At 48.5% G+C, this 13,190-nt stretch overlaps 1 protein-coding gene across 1 annotated transcript in view; it reads left to right on the plus strand.

The window, feature by feature from the left end:
- The window catches only part of LOC135212110 (transmembrane and ubiquitin-like domain-containing protein 1), an 83,397-nt gene that overhangs the window by 6,677 nt on the left and 63,530 nt on the right, over positions 1–13,190 (plus strand). The window contains exon 2 of the mRNA XM_064245504.1: positions 11,133–12,058. Coding sequence (XP_064101574.1) covers positions 11,184–12,058 — 875 coding nt within the window. The 5' untranslated portion in view covers positions 11,133–11,183. The remainder of the gene's footprint in view (positions 1–11,132; positions 12,059–13,190) is intronic.

The raw sequence follows: 13,190 nt of genomic DNA on the forward strand, positions 1-13,190 counted from the left end.
TTTTATCAAGATAAAACTTGAGAGACCCGACAGGGCACAGGACTCTCTAATGCCCTTGCCCAATAATTTGTGCCATACACCCTTGGTCTCCAAGCCTTCGGGTCAAGGGTTTAGACAGGTTTTCGTTCTTAAAGAACGGAAGGCTTAGAGGACAGACCGCATATGTCCTTTAAAGCTAAAAAAACCTCTGATGATGGCTAAACCTCACTAACCCTCTTTGCCGTGGCTAGAGCGGTTAGAATGTTAGCCTTTCTGGTCACATGTATTAAGTTCGCAGAAAGGATAGGTTCGAAATGCTTTTGGGCATCAGAAACTCAGACTACGTCTAAGTTCCATGCCGGAACCTGCGATGCAGAGAATTTCAAGATCTCCCCAGACCTCAAGATCGTGAAGCTTTGTTGTTTGACAGAACCGAATCTCTGAGCCTAGAGGCCGTCAACAACATATTTGCATATTCTACAATAGTTATGGACTTCTAGCTTATCTCATGCTTCATACGGAAAGATAGAACCATAAAGAAATTCACAGAGGTCGAGGTGGAGGAAACAGTCATTTTCCCTTCACTATCTCCAGAAACGGCCCCCTCCGATTGAACACTGAAAATAGGCAGACTGCCATTAATTTTGAAGATCTTATCGCTTCTCGATAGTCTGAACGCCTTCAGACTCAGAGAGGAGAGATATCAGATACTTCACTAAGTGACGATGTTAGATTACACCGATTCTCTCGGGAAGGGTCTTTGGACAATTCTCTGATTACATGACCTCTGTGAATCCAACCTCTTAGAGGCCAACATGTGGCGACTAAAGCTAATCCTCTAGGATCATGAATAAGGAACAACTTAAGAGGAAGCTCCTTCGTCTTCATATTACGAAAAACTTAACGAAAGGACGCCCTCAGTCTCTCCTCAACTTTCGACATACTTCTAAGTTGAGGATTACTCAGACGTCAGTAGTTGTTGCCTTCGATCGAGAAGACCCGCACGGACGTGCACTAGTTTAACGAACCTCTTGAGGATCGTTACGTTCCGTGCCCAAGCCCATAACCACTCTCTCTTCTTGAGCTATGAGAGAGCTGAGAAATTATCCGAGAATGATTTGGGCCACTCGATCCAAACTCACCCTTCGAGGAACTGGAGAGCCGACCGAATTTGGCTTCCAATTCTTTCAGACAATGTGCCAGAACATCTGTTCCTCTGTTCGGATGTCTGGCATCCTCTCGCTATCACCCGCCCGGTGATCCTCAAGCCGTTGAGAGAAAATTAGAATTATTACTAGATCTTTGATGCTATTCCAATTTCTTCGTGAGGAAAAAATTGTAGAGGTCTGAATTGCTGTTTATTCAGGGAAAACAAGCTTCTCCAGCGAGGAAAATGGTCCCTAGCAAACTCATCCATTCCCTCACATCAGCCTGCTTCCTTCCCCTAAAATAAGGCCCTCTGCGCTTTGCATAAGCAGGAGAGCATTATTATAGTGCTATGCCGCGGTAGATTCGTACAGATTCTGTTACCGTGCGGTAAACCCGCACCGAACAAGTATAAGAGATATCTTGTTGAAATTTTCTAAGTAAACGGAAGGCATGTTCATTCATGATTACTAGAAATTTCCTCAACCGAGGCTAAAATCCATGATTGTAGAGCAGAGAGACGGCTTATTCAACCATTCCCGCAAGTGAAACAGACGTAACCAACCGCGCATGTCACCGAGCTAGCCGGTACTGCGTAGATCACAGTAACAGCAGCCTTGTTCATCGTCTCGCACTATCTGCCTGAGTTGCCAGCTACTCCTTTTACGAAGGGATAGGTATGAAATTAATCGAGCAAAAGGAAACTCTCAAGCAGGGCATATTTAAACGAAACAAAATTCGCTAAATACAGAAGCTGAGTTGGTGTTGTCGTAACAATACCTGAAGAGTTGTTCTTACTCCGAAAACTCTTGGAAGGTTGAAGGGAGTGTCAATTAAATACATTAGAACAACAGTTCTTTCGGCTTCTATCCGCAGAGGTAAATACGATATGCGGATATGACTTGACCCATGCGTTAGCAAAATGACGCAAAGAAAAAACTACGTAACGTATTGTAGTAATTTGAACATCAAATTCTCTACTACATCTTTCCTCGACGAGGAAGAGAGAAAGAAAGGAAAACGACTGTCCACGTTCTAATGAATGAGACTTTTTAAAAGAACTCCTTGACTCTTTGCCAAGACTCTTTGCCAAGAAAAGGGAGTAATATTCGAATAGAGATCATCAAGAGAGAACGCGAGGATCGAAAAGGACCGTTCAATGTTCTTATGATATTGGACATAAGACTTCCTGGATCTAGTCTACAAGTCTTTTTCGTTTTCTTACTCCCCGGATGAGCCTCTGAAAATGAATGAGAGCTCTTCCGAAATTTGTTAATGAGTTTATCCGCCCTTAAAAACGAATAAAAACGTTTAAAATCTATGTCAATGAGAACTACCCATTTATGAGGGGTCCCCCACTTAAATGACAAAACGTTTAGTATCTTGACAATGGGGAAAACGTCCTTACTTGACAAAACTATTAGCACTTTGCTATTCGGGGAAAACCCTTTAACATGACCGAAGTCACCCAGGAATCCGAGTATATAATCTTCCCGATTCTCAGAGAAATCGATGAAGAGGAAAGAGGGATCGAAGAAAAAATTCGGGTATGTGCTCTCCGCTAACTCCGAATCCTTTTTTAAAATTTCTGTAAAGGAATGTCCTGTGGAGAGTCCTGAAAAAACCTCCTCTTGACGAGCGTTTAGAAAGCGTCAAGCGTCCTAAGAAAGGTCCTGAACAGCAAATAAGACGCCTTCTACAAGTCTTTTCTCTCGCAAAGCGACCTGCCTAGCTTCCACCGAAGCGTCCTGGCGAATGTACCACAAAGCGCGTCCTCATAAGCGTCCTGCTTAGCGTCCTCAAAAACCGTCCTGCTTAGCTACGAGGCGTGTCTGAGCAGAGAACACCAAGTCTTCTGAACGACGTTGTTTCAGAGAAGGAACTCGTTGAGCGCCCTGATGCATGCAAGGCCCGCCAAGAGGCGTCCTGGCGAGCGACCTTGCCAACATCTCAATGTTATGACGAACCGCGTTTTGCGTATGACGTTGAACACTTTTCAAGGGACGTCCTCATGCGAGTCTCCATGGAGAGCCGCAAGCCGCTCCTGAAGTGTGTGAACACTAAGGAAGACTTATGGCTTTCGTCTTCAAGACGGGCCTTAAAGACCTTCAAACCTTCTTACAAAGACAGTGGCCGCCTGAGCGACAACTTGCGTCTTAGTAATGCAAAAGAACATCTCCAGAAACGCACTCAGGCAAAGGAACGCTGAGCGTCCGAAAGACACCCTCGCAAGGTTGCTTGCCGAGCGTCCTGGAGACTGTCCACCCAACTCTATTATATGGACGTATCCCCGAGCTACCTCCAAAAGCTTCCTCACTTCTAAATTGCCCTTCTTATGCCGAACCAGAGACATAAGTTGTTTGACTGTGCAAAGCAGCTTGCCGGACGTCAACTTATCAGCTTGCTTTTTCGAAGTAAGCGAACGTTACATAACGTATACGGAGCGCCATGAGGAGAGGAGAGGAATACTGAGTTGCTCCTCCAAAAGGTGGAATCTAGAATGTCCTTGATTACCAAATTCTTTTGGAATGCAAGCGAGGTTGAAACAGCTCTAACTTCATGAGCGTTCACTCGCAGGAGGCTCATACCTCTTCTCGCAGGAGGCTCAAATCACTTCTGGCAAGATGAATGAGCCTCCTTAATAATGTATAAACACGAGCGTCGAGCGTTCACTCGCAGGAGGCTCAAATCACTCTTCTGGCAAGATGAATGAGCCTCCTTAATATGTCCCTTAGGAAAAGAGCCAGTGCATTCTTCGAAAAGGGTAAATGTGGTCTCTTTACTGTTTCATCCTCTCGTGACGAGAGAGAGGACGTGAAGCGTCCTCTTCTCTAAAAGAAAGCTTTCTTTAGGAGGCGCGAGTCCTTCCGAGAGCTCCACCCCTGTGTGGGGAGGACGCCTCGGAGGACGAGAAGCAATCCTTCAAGCTTCGTGCACGTGCTCGATCTTTGGCAGCCTGGGAAGCGACACAGACCTTCCGAAAGGAAGCCAGATCAGCATGAAAAACCCGTAACCCTCCTTCGGCTTTTGACATGCCCTCTCCCTGGTTTCCTGGGAGTCCGACAGAGGTCTAGGCCTAGAGGCGTTATGGGGCCGATCTGACGTTCCCTCCTGACGAGAGAGAGGACGTGAAGCGTCCTCTTCTCTAAAGCTTCTTAGAGGGCGCGAGTCCTTCCGAGAGCTCCAACCCTTGCGCGGGGAGGACGCCTCGGAGGAACGAGAATCAAATCCTTCAAGATTCGTGCACGTGCACGATCTTCGCAGCCTGGGAAGCGTCAACAGGTTCTGCCGAAGGGACGCCAGATCGGTGGGGAGCCCCCGTAAACCCTCTTGCGGCTTTCGACATGCCCTCTCCCTGAGTCCTGGGAGTCCGACAGAGGTCCAGGCCTAGAGGCATTATGGGGCCGATCTGACGCCCCCTCCACAACACAAGGGGCACTACACTTCACAACACTGATTGGAGAGCGAGCACTTTAGTCTAAGATTACTTGATGTAATCCTCTAGCAGACACTTCTTCTAGGCCCGTAAGCCATACCACAGGGTTAGGCAAAATAAAATCTACAGGAGGTTAGAAGGTTCATTATTTTTAACTTCTGTTTACTGTGGAGGAAAACTCCTGATTCTAACCCGCTCTAAAATGCGTACATGAATCCTACTTCTTCCGTAATCAGTCACACATTACACTAATTACATTGAACTTATGCAAAGAAAACATGTAAACGTTCATATATACTAAGCGAGTGTCTACCGAAAGTTCCGGTAGCTCACCTTACCCCATGCAGACAACAAAGTCTGAAACTAGGCTAACTACTTCAGACATCAATGCAATGAAAAAAATTTACGATAGCGTATGCCTAGCCACAAATCCCAGTCAATAATCGAAAGAATAATTAGGATACTTAAGCGGCTAATGAAGTTTCAAAAATCCTAGGCGGCGGAGGTCTGTAAACAGTTGTTTACCGACCGGCGACAGAAAAAATATGAATAGAAAAATGGGAATAGCTTTCCATGATATCCGCCTCCCAGCGGCGGGAATGGGTACTACCACCTCGGCCGCCCACTGCGTGTGCCGCGAATTTTGAAATTCTGTCGGACTTCGGAGAATACAGCTATATATATATCTGTCAGGTAAGTTTCATGAACAAAATGCAATTTTCGACAAATTGTCATATTTGTTCCGATACGTAATACAAACCATCGGTCCTTTAACAATAGGAAGTAGCTAGCGGCAGCTGGAACGGTCGTAAGCTTCGAACAAGGGGAGAACGCGCGACTGGGAGGTAAACAAATCACTTTTGCTTTCGGCCGGGGTGTGACAAGACGTGTTCGTCATCGCTCTGCCCGCTACTCGTCGTATGCTTTGGTTTTATATCAGCCCTTTTTCTGGTTTGTCTGTGTAGTGAATGAAAATTTTAAGTACAGTACTTTCATTTTTGTTTATTGCATTTAATTCATAAACATGGATCAAGAGATGGAGCTTTCGCCGCGCCCCCCAATCGCCCGTAGAGTGTGTCCCGGGCTGGAGGGGCGTAAGTGCGGCGGATTTCGCTCCTTTGTGGATGTGGATCCACATGAACTGTGTACACGGTGTTGGGGACGAGAATGCTCCCGAACCGAACCTTGTGTAACATGTGTTAATTGGTCCGAGGCGCAGTGGGTTCTGTACGAGGGCAGGAAGAGACGTAGGCCTACAAAGGAGTCGTTGGAAAGCTCTCCAGCGACTCCTTTGGTAACGGATACCTCGTCTTCCTTCTTGCCCCCCTGTCAGCCCCCACGTTTCGCGCCTTCTCCTGCGGTGGGGTAGCGGAGTCCTACTCCTCACTCGATCCGTCGAGTGTGGAGGAGGGCGCTCGCTACCCGGATGTTCAGTTGTACTCGGAGTCTTCCGTCCGCTCTGGGTGGGGTTCGTCTCCCCCCAAGCGCGAGGGAACCCCTCTAATTCACCCGACTGTTGCTTCCGCGGGTGTGCCTTCCGCGAAGGACGACCTTGGGCAGGTGTGGGAGTCGCTGGGACTGCAGGGAGTGCCGAGTATCCAGGGGCTGATCCAGCGGTTGGCGGGGTCGGCAGTGGTCACACATGGTGTGGTGACCACTACAACTACAACCCTTATTACTCCAGGGTATGCCGCCCCTCCGCACCTGGTCTACACTCCCCATGTGACAACTGTGACACCGACAGCCGCGATCCAAATGCCTCTCGCTGCCGTGCCAAGGAGGGGCGTGCCACCTCCACCTGGTTTCTTTGTGCTGCCGACCCCGGACTTCCGCTGCCCCAAAAGCTCTCCCCTGGACTTGCCTCCTGTGCCGAGAATGCAGGTAGCCGATAATAAGACGCTTGGCTCTCCTGATTCTGTTGCTGTACCTGCCGTACCTGTTGCTGGCCCAGCCGCTCATGCCGCTCCTGCTGTTCCAGCCGCTGACGCTCCTGTTGTTCCTGCTGTTCCTGCTCCTGCTCCTGTTCCTGTCGTTCCTGTTCGTGGTGGTGCTGCTCCAGGCTCAGGTCTTCCCGGACAGGTGCAGTCGGGCCCTTTTGCTTCGGCAACTGCCCCGGCTCCGTCCGGGATGGAAGACCTGACGTCTGTCCTGCGAAGCCTGACGAAGGAGAGGAAGAAGAAGAGGAAGGTGTCGTCGTCGTCTTCTTCGCCGTCTGCTGCCTCCTCTTCCCCTTCGACTTCCAAGGCTACCAAGCTGAAGAAGAAGAAGGTTGCCTCCTCCCCCCCTAAGAAGGCTCCTTCGGGACCTTCTAAGGGCCCGTCTCGCTCCGGCGATTCGGGGGGCTCTTCTGCTGGTCCTCCTGTTCCCTCGGGAACAGGGCCTGTCTCTCCTTCTGCAAAGAAGAAGATGGGGACCAGAGAAGTACCAGCTTCGGCCGGTACTTCCTCGCCTGGTGTTCGCTAAACCAGGATCTGGCTCAGCTTCTCATTCGCGAGAAGTACCGAGTGCACGGTCTCTTGCGGGAAACCGTGCAGCCAAAGTCTCGACGTCCGAGTTCGCTCGCCGTCAAGACCGAGGCACTGAGCAGAAGACTGGCGAGAGTCATACAGACGACTCTCGCCAGGCCAGCGGACGCTCTTGCAGCGACCAGCCGGCAGCTCGGGCTGACGTGACGGTCTCCGACCGGCCACGGGTTGAGGCTAGGAAGAGGTCCCCCCGGCCGTCGGTACCAGCCTCGGCTGGTACCAGCGGCTCGACGCGCCGAGAGGAGGCTCACCGGTCTCACCGCGACAGCGAGCCTAGCAGGTCGCCTGACCGCCGCTCCCATCGGGACCGGGCGGACAGGGCGACCAGCAGCAGCTCGTCTGACGCTCAGGATCAGGGTCGACGTTCTCAGCCGAGCCACTCGCCTCAGGTGAGCGGCACGGCCAGGCCTGCAGCTCGATCACCACCGCAGGTTGGTGATCAGCCGCAGCCCTCCAAGCACGCTGGTCCTGCCAGCGAGCGAGGAGGGAGCGTCAGGTCAGCCTCTCCGGTACCTTCAACTTCCTCGGGATACGCCGGGAAGAGCGAGGTATCCAGGAGTGATCGCGAGGGGTGCGCCTCTCGTGATCCCGCTGCGACGCCGTACGCACCAGGCACGGTTTTAGGACCGGCCAGGATGTACGCGCAAGTAGCTGGAGGCGACCGTGAGGGGTCTGTCGCTGTTCCTCCTTCTGAAGGAGGAGCGTCTCGGGATCTGTTCTTGTTGGAGGGACTGGACGGTCCTACTCCTCAAGACGCGGTTACTCCCGAGATTCAGAGGAACTTTGCTGAGGTCATTGCGCTGATTCGTCAGCACAACGACCTTGGGGAAGGATCGCCGCTACCACCTTCTGAGCCCACGTCCCGGCTCGAGTCATTTTGGGGCCCGAAGAGGGAACCCAAGATGACGGTGGGTCTGCCGCGATCAGAGCTTGCTGACTCGGTCCTGGACCAAGTGGAGAATCTCGTCTCAGGGCGAGAGGACTTGCTGAAGTCCGGTCGGTCTTCCAAGCTACTTCCACCTCCTCTACAGCGTCAGAGGCGTTTTTACGTGACTTCGGAAGATCCGATACCGCCTAAACAGGTTAACCTGGAGTTAGCTAGGCTGACTCCAGGTGTGTCCCTGCAGCAGCTCCTGTCGGAGAACAGCAGGAGGCACTCGCCCTGGAATCTACCGCCATGGCAGCATTCCAGGCAGTCTCTTGGTTGGATCTGTGGTCCCTCACAGTATCCAAAGTCACGGGCTCTGGGAGCTCTGCTCTCGAAGACGACCCGGCGTTCAGGAGACTGTGCCAGTCTGGAGGTAGAGCCATCTCTTACCTCGCCCATCAGACTGCTAACCTGTGGGCCAACTTGGTCCTTACCCGAGTGACCAAGGGGGCTGGGCGTGAGGCGGCACTCGGTCTTCGTAACGGACCTATTAGGAGTTCCTCCGCTCTCTTTCCTGAAGAGATGGTGGACGCTGCGGTGGAGAGGCGGCACACTGATGACAGTGACCGCCTGGTTCACCAGGCAGTCTCGAAGGTTTCTGGGCAATCTCGAGCTACTGCGGCTAAGCCTAAGAGTTTAGCTAGCGCTTCCTCGGCTGCTAAGACGGCTGCCCCGTCTAAGCCCTGTGTGAAGACTCCTGTTGCTTCGACTTCTGCTAAGGGAGGCCGAAACCAGCCCTCCTCCCAGACCTCCTTTCCCCGAGGAGGTGGTGGGAAGAAGTCGAAGCGAGGTGGGAAACGCTAGGGACGGCGTTCCCCCTTACCTGCTGCTGGAAGTGGGGGGGTGCCTGGCGAGCCATTGGGCAACTTGGCAGCGCTACTTCGCCGAGACCTGGATAGTAGACGTCCTTCGGGAGGGATATCTACTACCCTTTGAATCTCGGCCACCCCTCATCTCCAACCCGGTCCATCTACAAACCTACGTCTGGGTTTCATCAAAGGACAACGCTCTTCGACAGGAGATCAAGACCATGCTGACCAAACGAGCTGTGGCAATCGTAGAGGATCAGTCACTGGGCTTTTACAGCCGCCTTTTCCTGGTGGAGAAGGCAACGGGGGGCTGGCGTCCGGTGATAGACCTCTCTCCCCTGAACCGTTTCATTCGCAAGACTCGGTTCACGATGGAGTCGGCACGATCCGTGCTCGACTCTATCAGGGGAACGATTCATGCTTTCAGTGGACCTGAAAGACGCATATTTTCAAATACCCATCTATCAGTCCTCCAGAAAGTACCTCCGCTTCATCTTCGACAGGACGGTGTACCAATTCAGGGCACTTTGCTTCGGTCTGTCAACCGCCCCACAGGTGTTCACGCGAGTGTTCACTCTGGTGTCTGCTTGGGCCCATTCGCACTGGATACGTCTTCTGAGGTATCTCGACGATTGGCTGGTCCTGGCGAGCTCCCGCTCGCAGTTGCTGCAGGACAGAGATCGACGACTCAAGTTTTGTCGCGATCTGGGGATTGTGATAAACTATGAGAAGTCCGATCTCGAACCCAAGCAGAAGATGAAGTACCTGGGTATGCTGATCGACACGGTAGCAGGGCAAGTCTTTCCCGCAGACTTGCGGATCAGCAAATTCAGGGAGGCAGCCGGCCGGTTCCTGTCTCGGCAGGAACAGCCAGCTCAGCAATGGCAAGTCGTGATCGGCCACCTGTCGTCACTCGAGAAGTTAGTCCCTCACGGGCGTCTTCACCTGTGGTCTCTCCAGTGGAGACTAAGGGAGAGTTGGTCTCAGGCAAAGGATCCACCTTACTTCCCCGTGGCCCTCACAGAGAAGGTGAGGCAGGACCTAGCCTGGTGGCTCGACGACAGGAACCTAATAAGAGGTCGATTCCTTCATGATTCTCTATGCCTCAGACTTTGTTTTTTTATTGATGACTTTGTTTTTTTATTGATCCAAATCAATCATTACTTGGTCCTATTGGTGGGTTGCTGGGCCTGCTGAGACTTGACACCTGTCATCTGATGTCGGTTTTCCTTTCTCCACTACAGACTCGCCAATGGAGAAGTGTCCTTTTGAGTCCTGCGAGATTATGAGCTTCGTCTCTGCAGATAGCTAGTCACTTCTACACTCTTCCCGAGACCGCACAGCGCCAGTAGCTTGGTCCTTTTCATCGCACTCTGAAAAAATATGTTGGCCTGGAGGATAGATGAAGTTGGATGAGGACCACATTTTATGTTTCCTCTTTTGGGTAATTGCCCACAGGGCCTTAGAACTCCCTTTTCTTGGACCTGTGGTGGATACTCAACAAGTTGTGTTTACTTAACCGGCTCCTTCAAGAGGACAAGTTGCAACTCTTGCCTATGGTGTGCAGTTCTAGGGTAAGAAGGCTGTAAGAGTGACTGGTCTCTCCTTTCCCCTCCCCATCCTTTTACTTCTCTTCCTTTAGGTAGAGTTTAGGACTCAAACTTACACTGGCTGGTTGGGCGTTTCATGCGGTAAGCTTACATATCGTATGAGTTGCGATTTCTCACTCATTTTGAAAAGGCCCAGAGGTATGACGTTTGATCCTGCAGTTATTAGACTGATCAATACGTCAGAGACAGGGCACTCGTCCTCGCTCTTTTGACCAGGAGGAATTTCCCAGGTCTGCTGAACCCCAGTCAATTCTAGAGGCTCACTCAGATTCCTCCCTCCAACCAGTGTCTTCCTATTGTAAAGGACTGGTGATTTGTATTTCATATAGGAACAAATCACAATTTTTAAAAGTAAATTGTATTTTTCCTGATTTTACAAACCTGAGGTCCTTTACACTAATTGCCCACCTCATGCCACCCCTCAATCTGAAACATGGGACCTTCCACAAAGCTCAAGAGAGGGAGGAAAGAATGAATCAGAATTTCATGCAATTGGTTCAGTGACTCAATGTATGTTCTGTAGGCCCTATTAGCTACCAAACCTTCTTGTTATTTAATGTGCTGTCTTAATTATAAATAGTGTATAGTTTATGTTCTCTGAGTATTTATGAAAATCCTTTTTTTAAATTGAATAGTATTTTTTTAAAGAAATTATGTGTATGTTATGCATTAATTTTGCCCATTTTTTATCTTTTTCAGAAACACCAGGGAAAGTGAAGAATCCGTGTAATTTTGGCAGATTTTGATACAATGCTCAATTTTGCTGGTTTTCAAGATGCCTTGAGCGTAGCATTAGTGATTATAATTGTTTCATTTATCATTGCTGTGGCATGGTTGTCAACAAATGTGAGAGAACAACCACTTATTGCAACAGCTGTTGTGGTATTTCAGAGTGGTGTCAATAGCGATGTAGACCAAAACTCATCTGTTTCAGGTGCAAATCGACTAAACAACCAAAGTGGTGGGAATGGGGAAGGGGAGGGAGAATCTGAGAGGCCTGTTCCACTAGTTAAAGAAAATGAAGGTGGTGTTTTGGAAATGAGATCAGAGACAGGCAAAGTATGTACAGAATGCAAAAGTGATGACATAGTGAATGTAGAGTCCAAGCTCTCCAAGCATAGTGGTGAAATGGTGCCAGGGGAAGAAAGTAAGGAAGGGGCTGAGGCCTCCCATTTAGATAGGGATTTAGAGGAATCACATGGTCAAGATTCCCCAGCAAATGAAAGTAGCTATGCGCGAGGCATAGGAGAGGTTCCAAATCCGTCCTGCACGACATCATCGTCATCAAAGAAGCCACATGATGATCCTTCCCAAGAAATGGAAATTAGAAATCGTAGACTTAAGCATTTTGTGACAATGGGAGGAAGTCATGTACCTGAAACTCAACATGAAACTTGTGCCTCACAAGGAAATCTGGGTGAGAAAGTTTCTTCAGATAAGGGTAGCGAAAAGGTTTTCCAGGACTCTGATGCTTCTTTGAGAGATTCAGAATCAACTTCATTGCCCTCAGATGGTGGTGGAGATGAAAGACCACCAGGGAGTATCAGAATTCGGTTGAAATTTTTAGATGAAACTCAGAAATTTGTTTTTGCTCAGCTAACAGAACAGGTTGGAAGTTTTAAAAGGTACGTTGATTTTTTTTTAAATAGTGCTTTACAATATTTCTTTGAAAAGTATACAAACGGTGTCCTTGTTCTGTACTATTATTTTTTTTTTAACCCTTTAACGCCGATTGGACGTATTAAACGTGATATAAATTGTCTGTTGAGTGCCGATTGGACGTACTATATACATCGATATAAAAAAGTTGTTTAAAAATTCGCAGAAAAATAGTTATAGGCCTACTAGGCGAAAACTTTTGAATCACGCGCCTTGGGGGATGCTGGGAGCTCACAGATCAAGGCGTTGTTTTGTTTACAATCGTTACCCAGGCGCGCAAGCGCGAATTTCTTTCTTCTCGTACTAAAAAGCATCAGCGACACATCTCAGAAATTATTTAGCCACTTTGACATAATTTTTGCACCATTTTATATTAGCCGTTACATGGAGTATTATACATATATGAAAATGTGTGCAATTTCATGTAGAATACAACAAAAAACAACTCATGGTTGTAGCTTTTATCAGTTTTGAAATATTCTCATATAAATAACGGTAAGTGCCACAATTTCAACCTTCGGTCAACTTTGACTCTACGGAAATGGTCGAAAAATGCAATTGTAAGCTAAAACTACTATTATATTCTAGTAATATTCAATCATTTACCTTCATTTTGCAACAAATTGGAAGTCTCTAGAACAATATTTCGATTTATGGTGAATTTATGAAAAAAACTTGTTCCTTACGTCCGCGCGGTAACTCTTCCGATAAATTTTTTCGTGCGATTGTCGTAATGTTTGCACCATTTTAAATTAGCCGTTACATAAAGTTTTATATTTGGAAATGTGCGCAATTTCATGTAGAATACAACCAAAAACAACCCATGGTTGTAGCTTTTATCAATTTTGAAATATTTTCATATAAATAACGATAAGTGCCAAAATTTCAACCTTCGGTCAACTTTGACTCGACCGAAATGGTAAAAAACGCAATTGTAAGCTAAAACTCTTACATTCTAGTAATATTCAATCATTTACCTTTATTTTGCAACAAATTAGAAGTCTCTAACATAATATTTCGATTTATGGTGAATTTATGAAATAAACTTTTTCCTTACGTCCGCGCGGTAACACTTCCGAAAAAATCAAATTTTTTTGT

This window comes from Macrobrachium nipponense, chromosome 40, assembly GCF_015104395.2.
Source record: "Macrobrachium nipponense isolate FS-2020 chromosome 40, ASM1510439v2, whole genome shotgun sequence".
Taxonomy (NCBI): Eukaryota; Metazoa; Arthropoda; class Malacostraca; order Decapoda; family Palaemonidae; genus Macrobrachium; species Macrobrachium nipponense.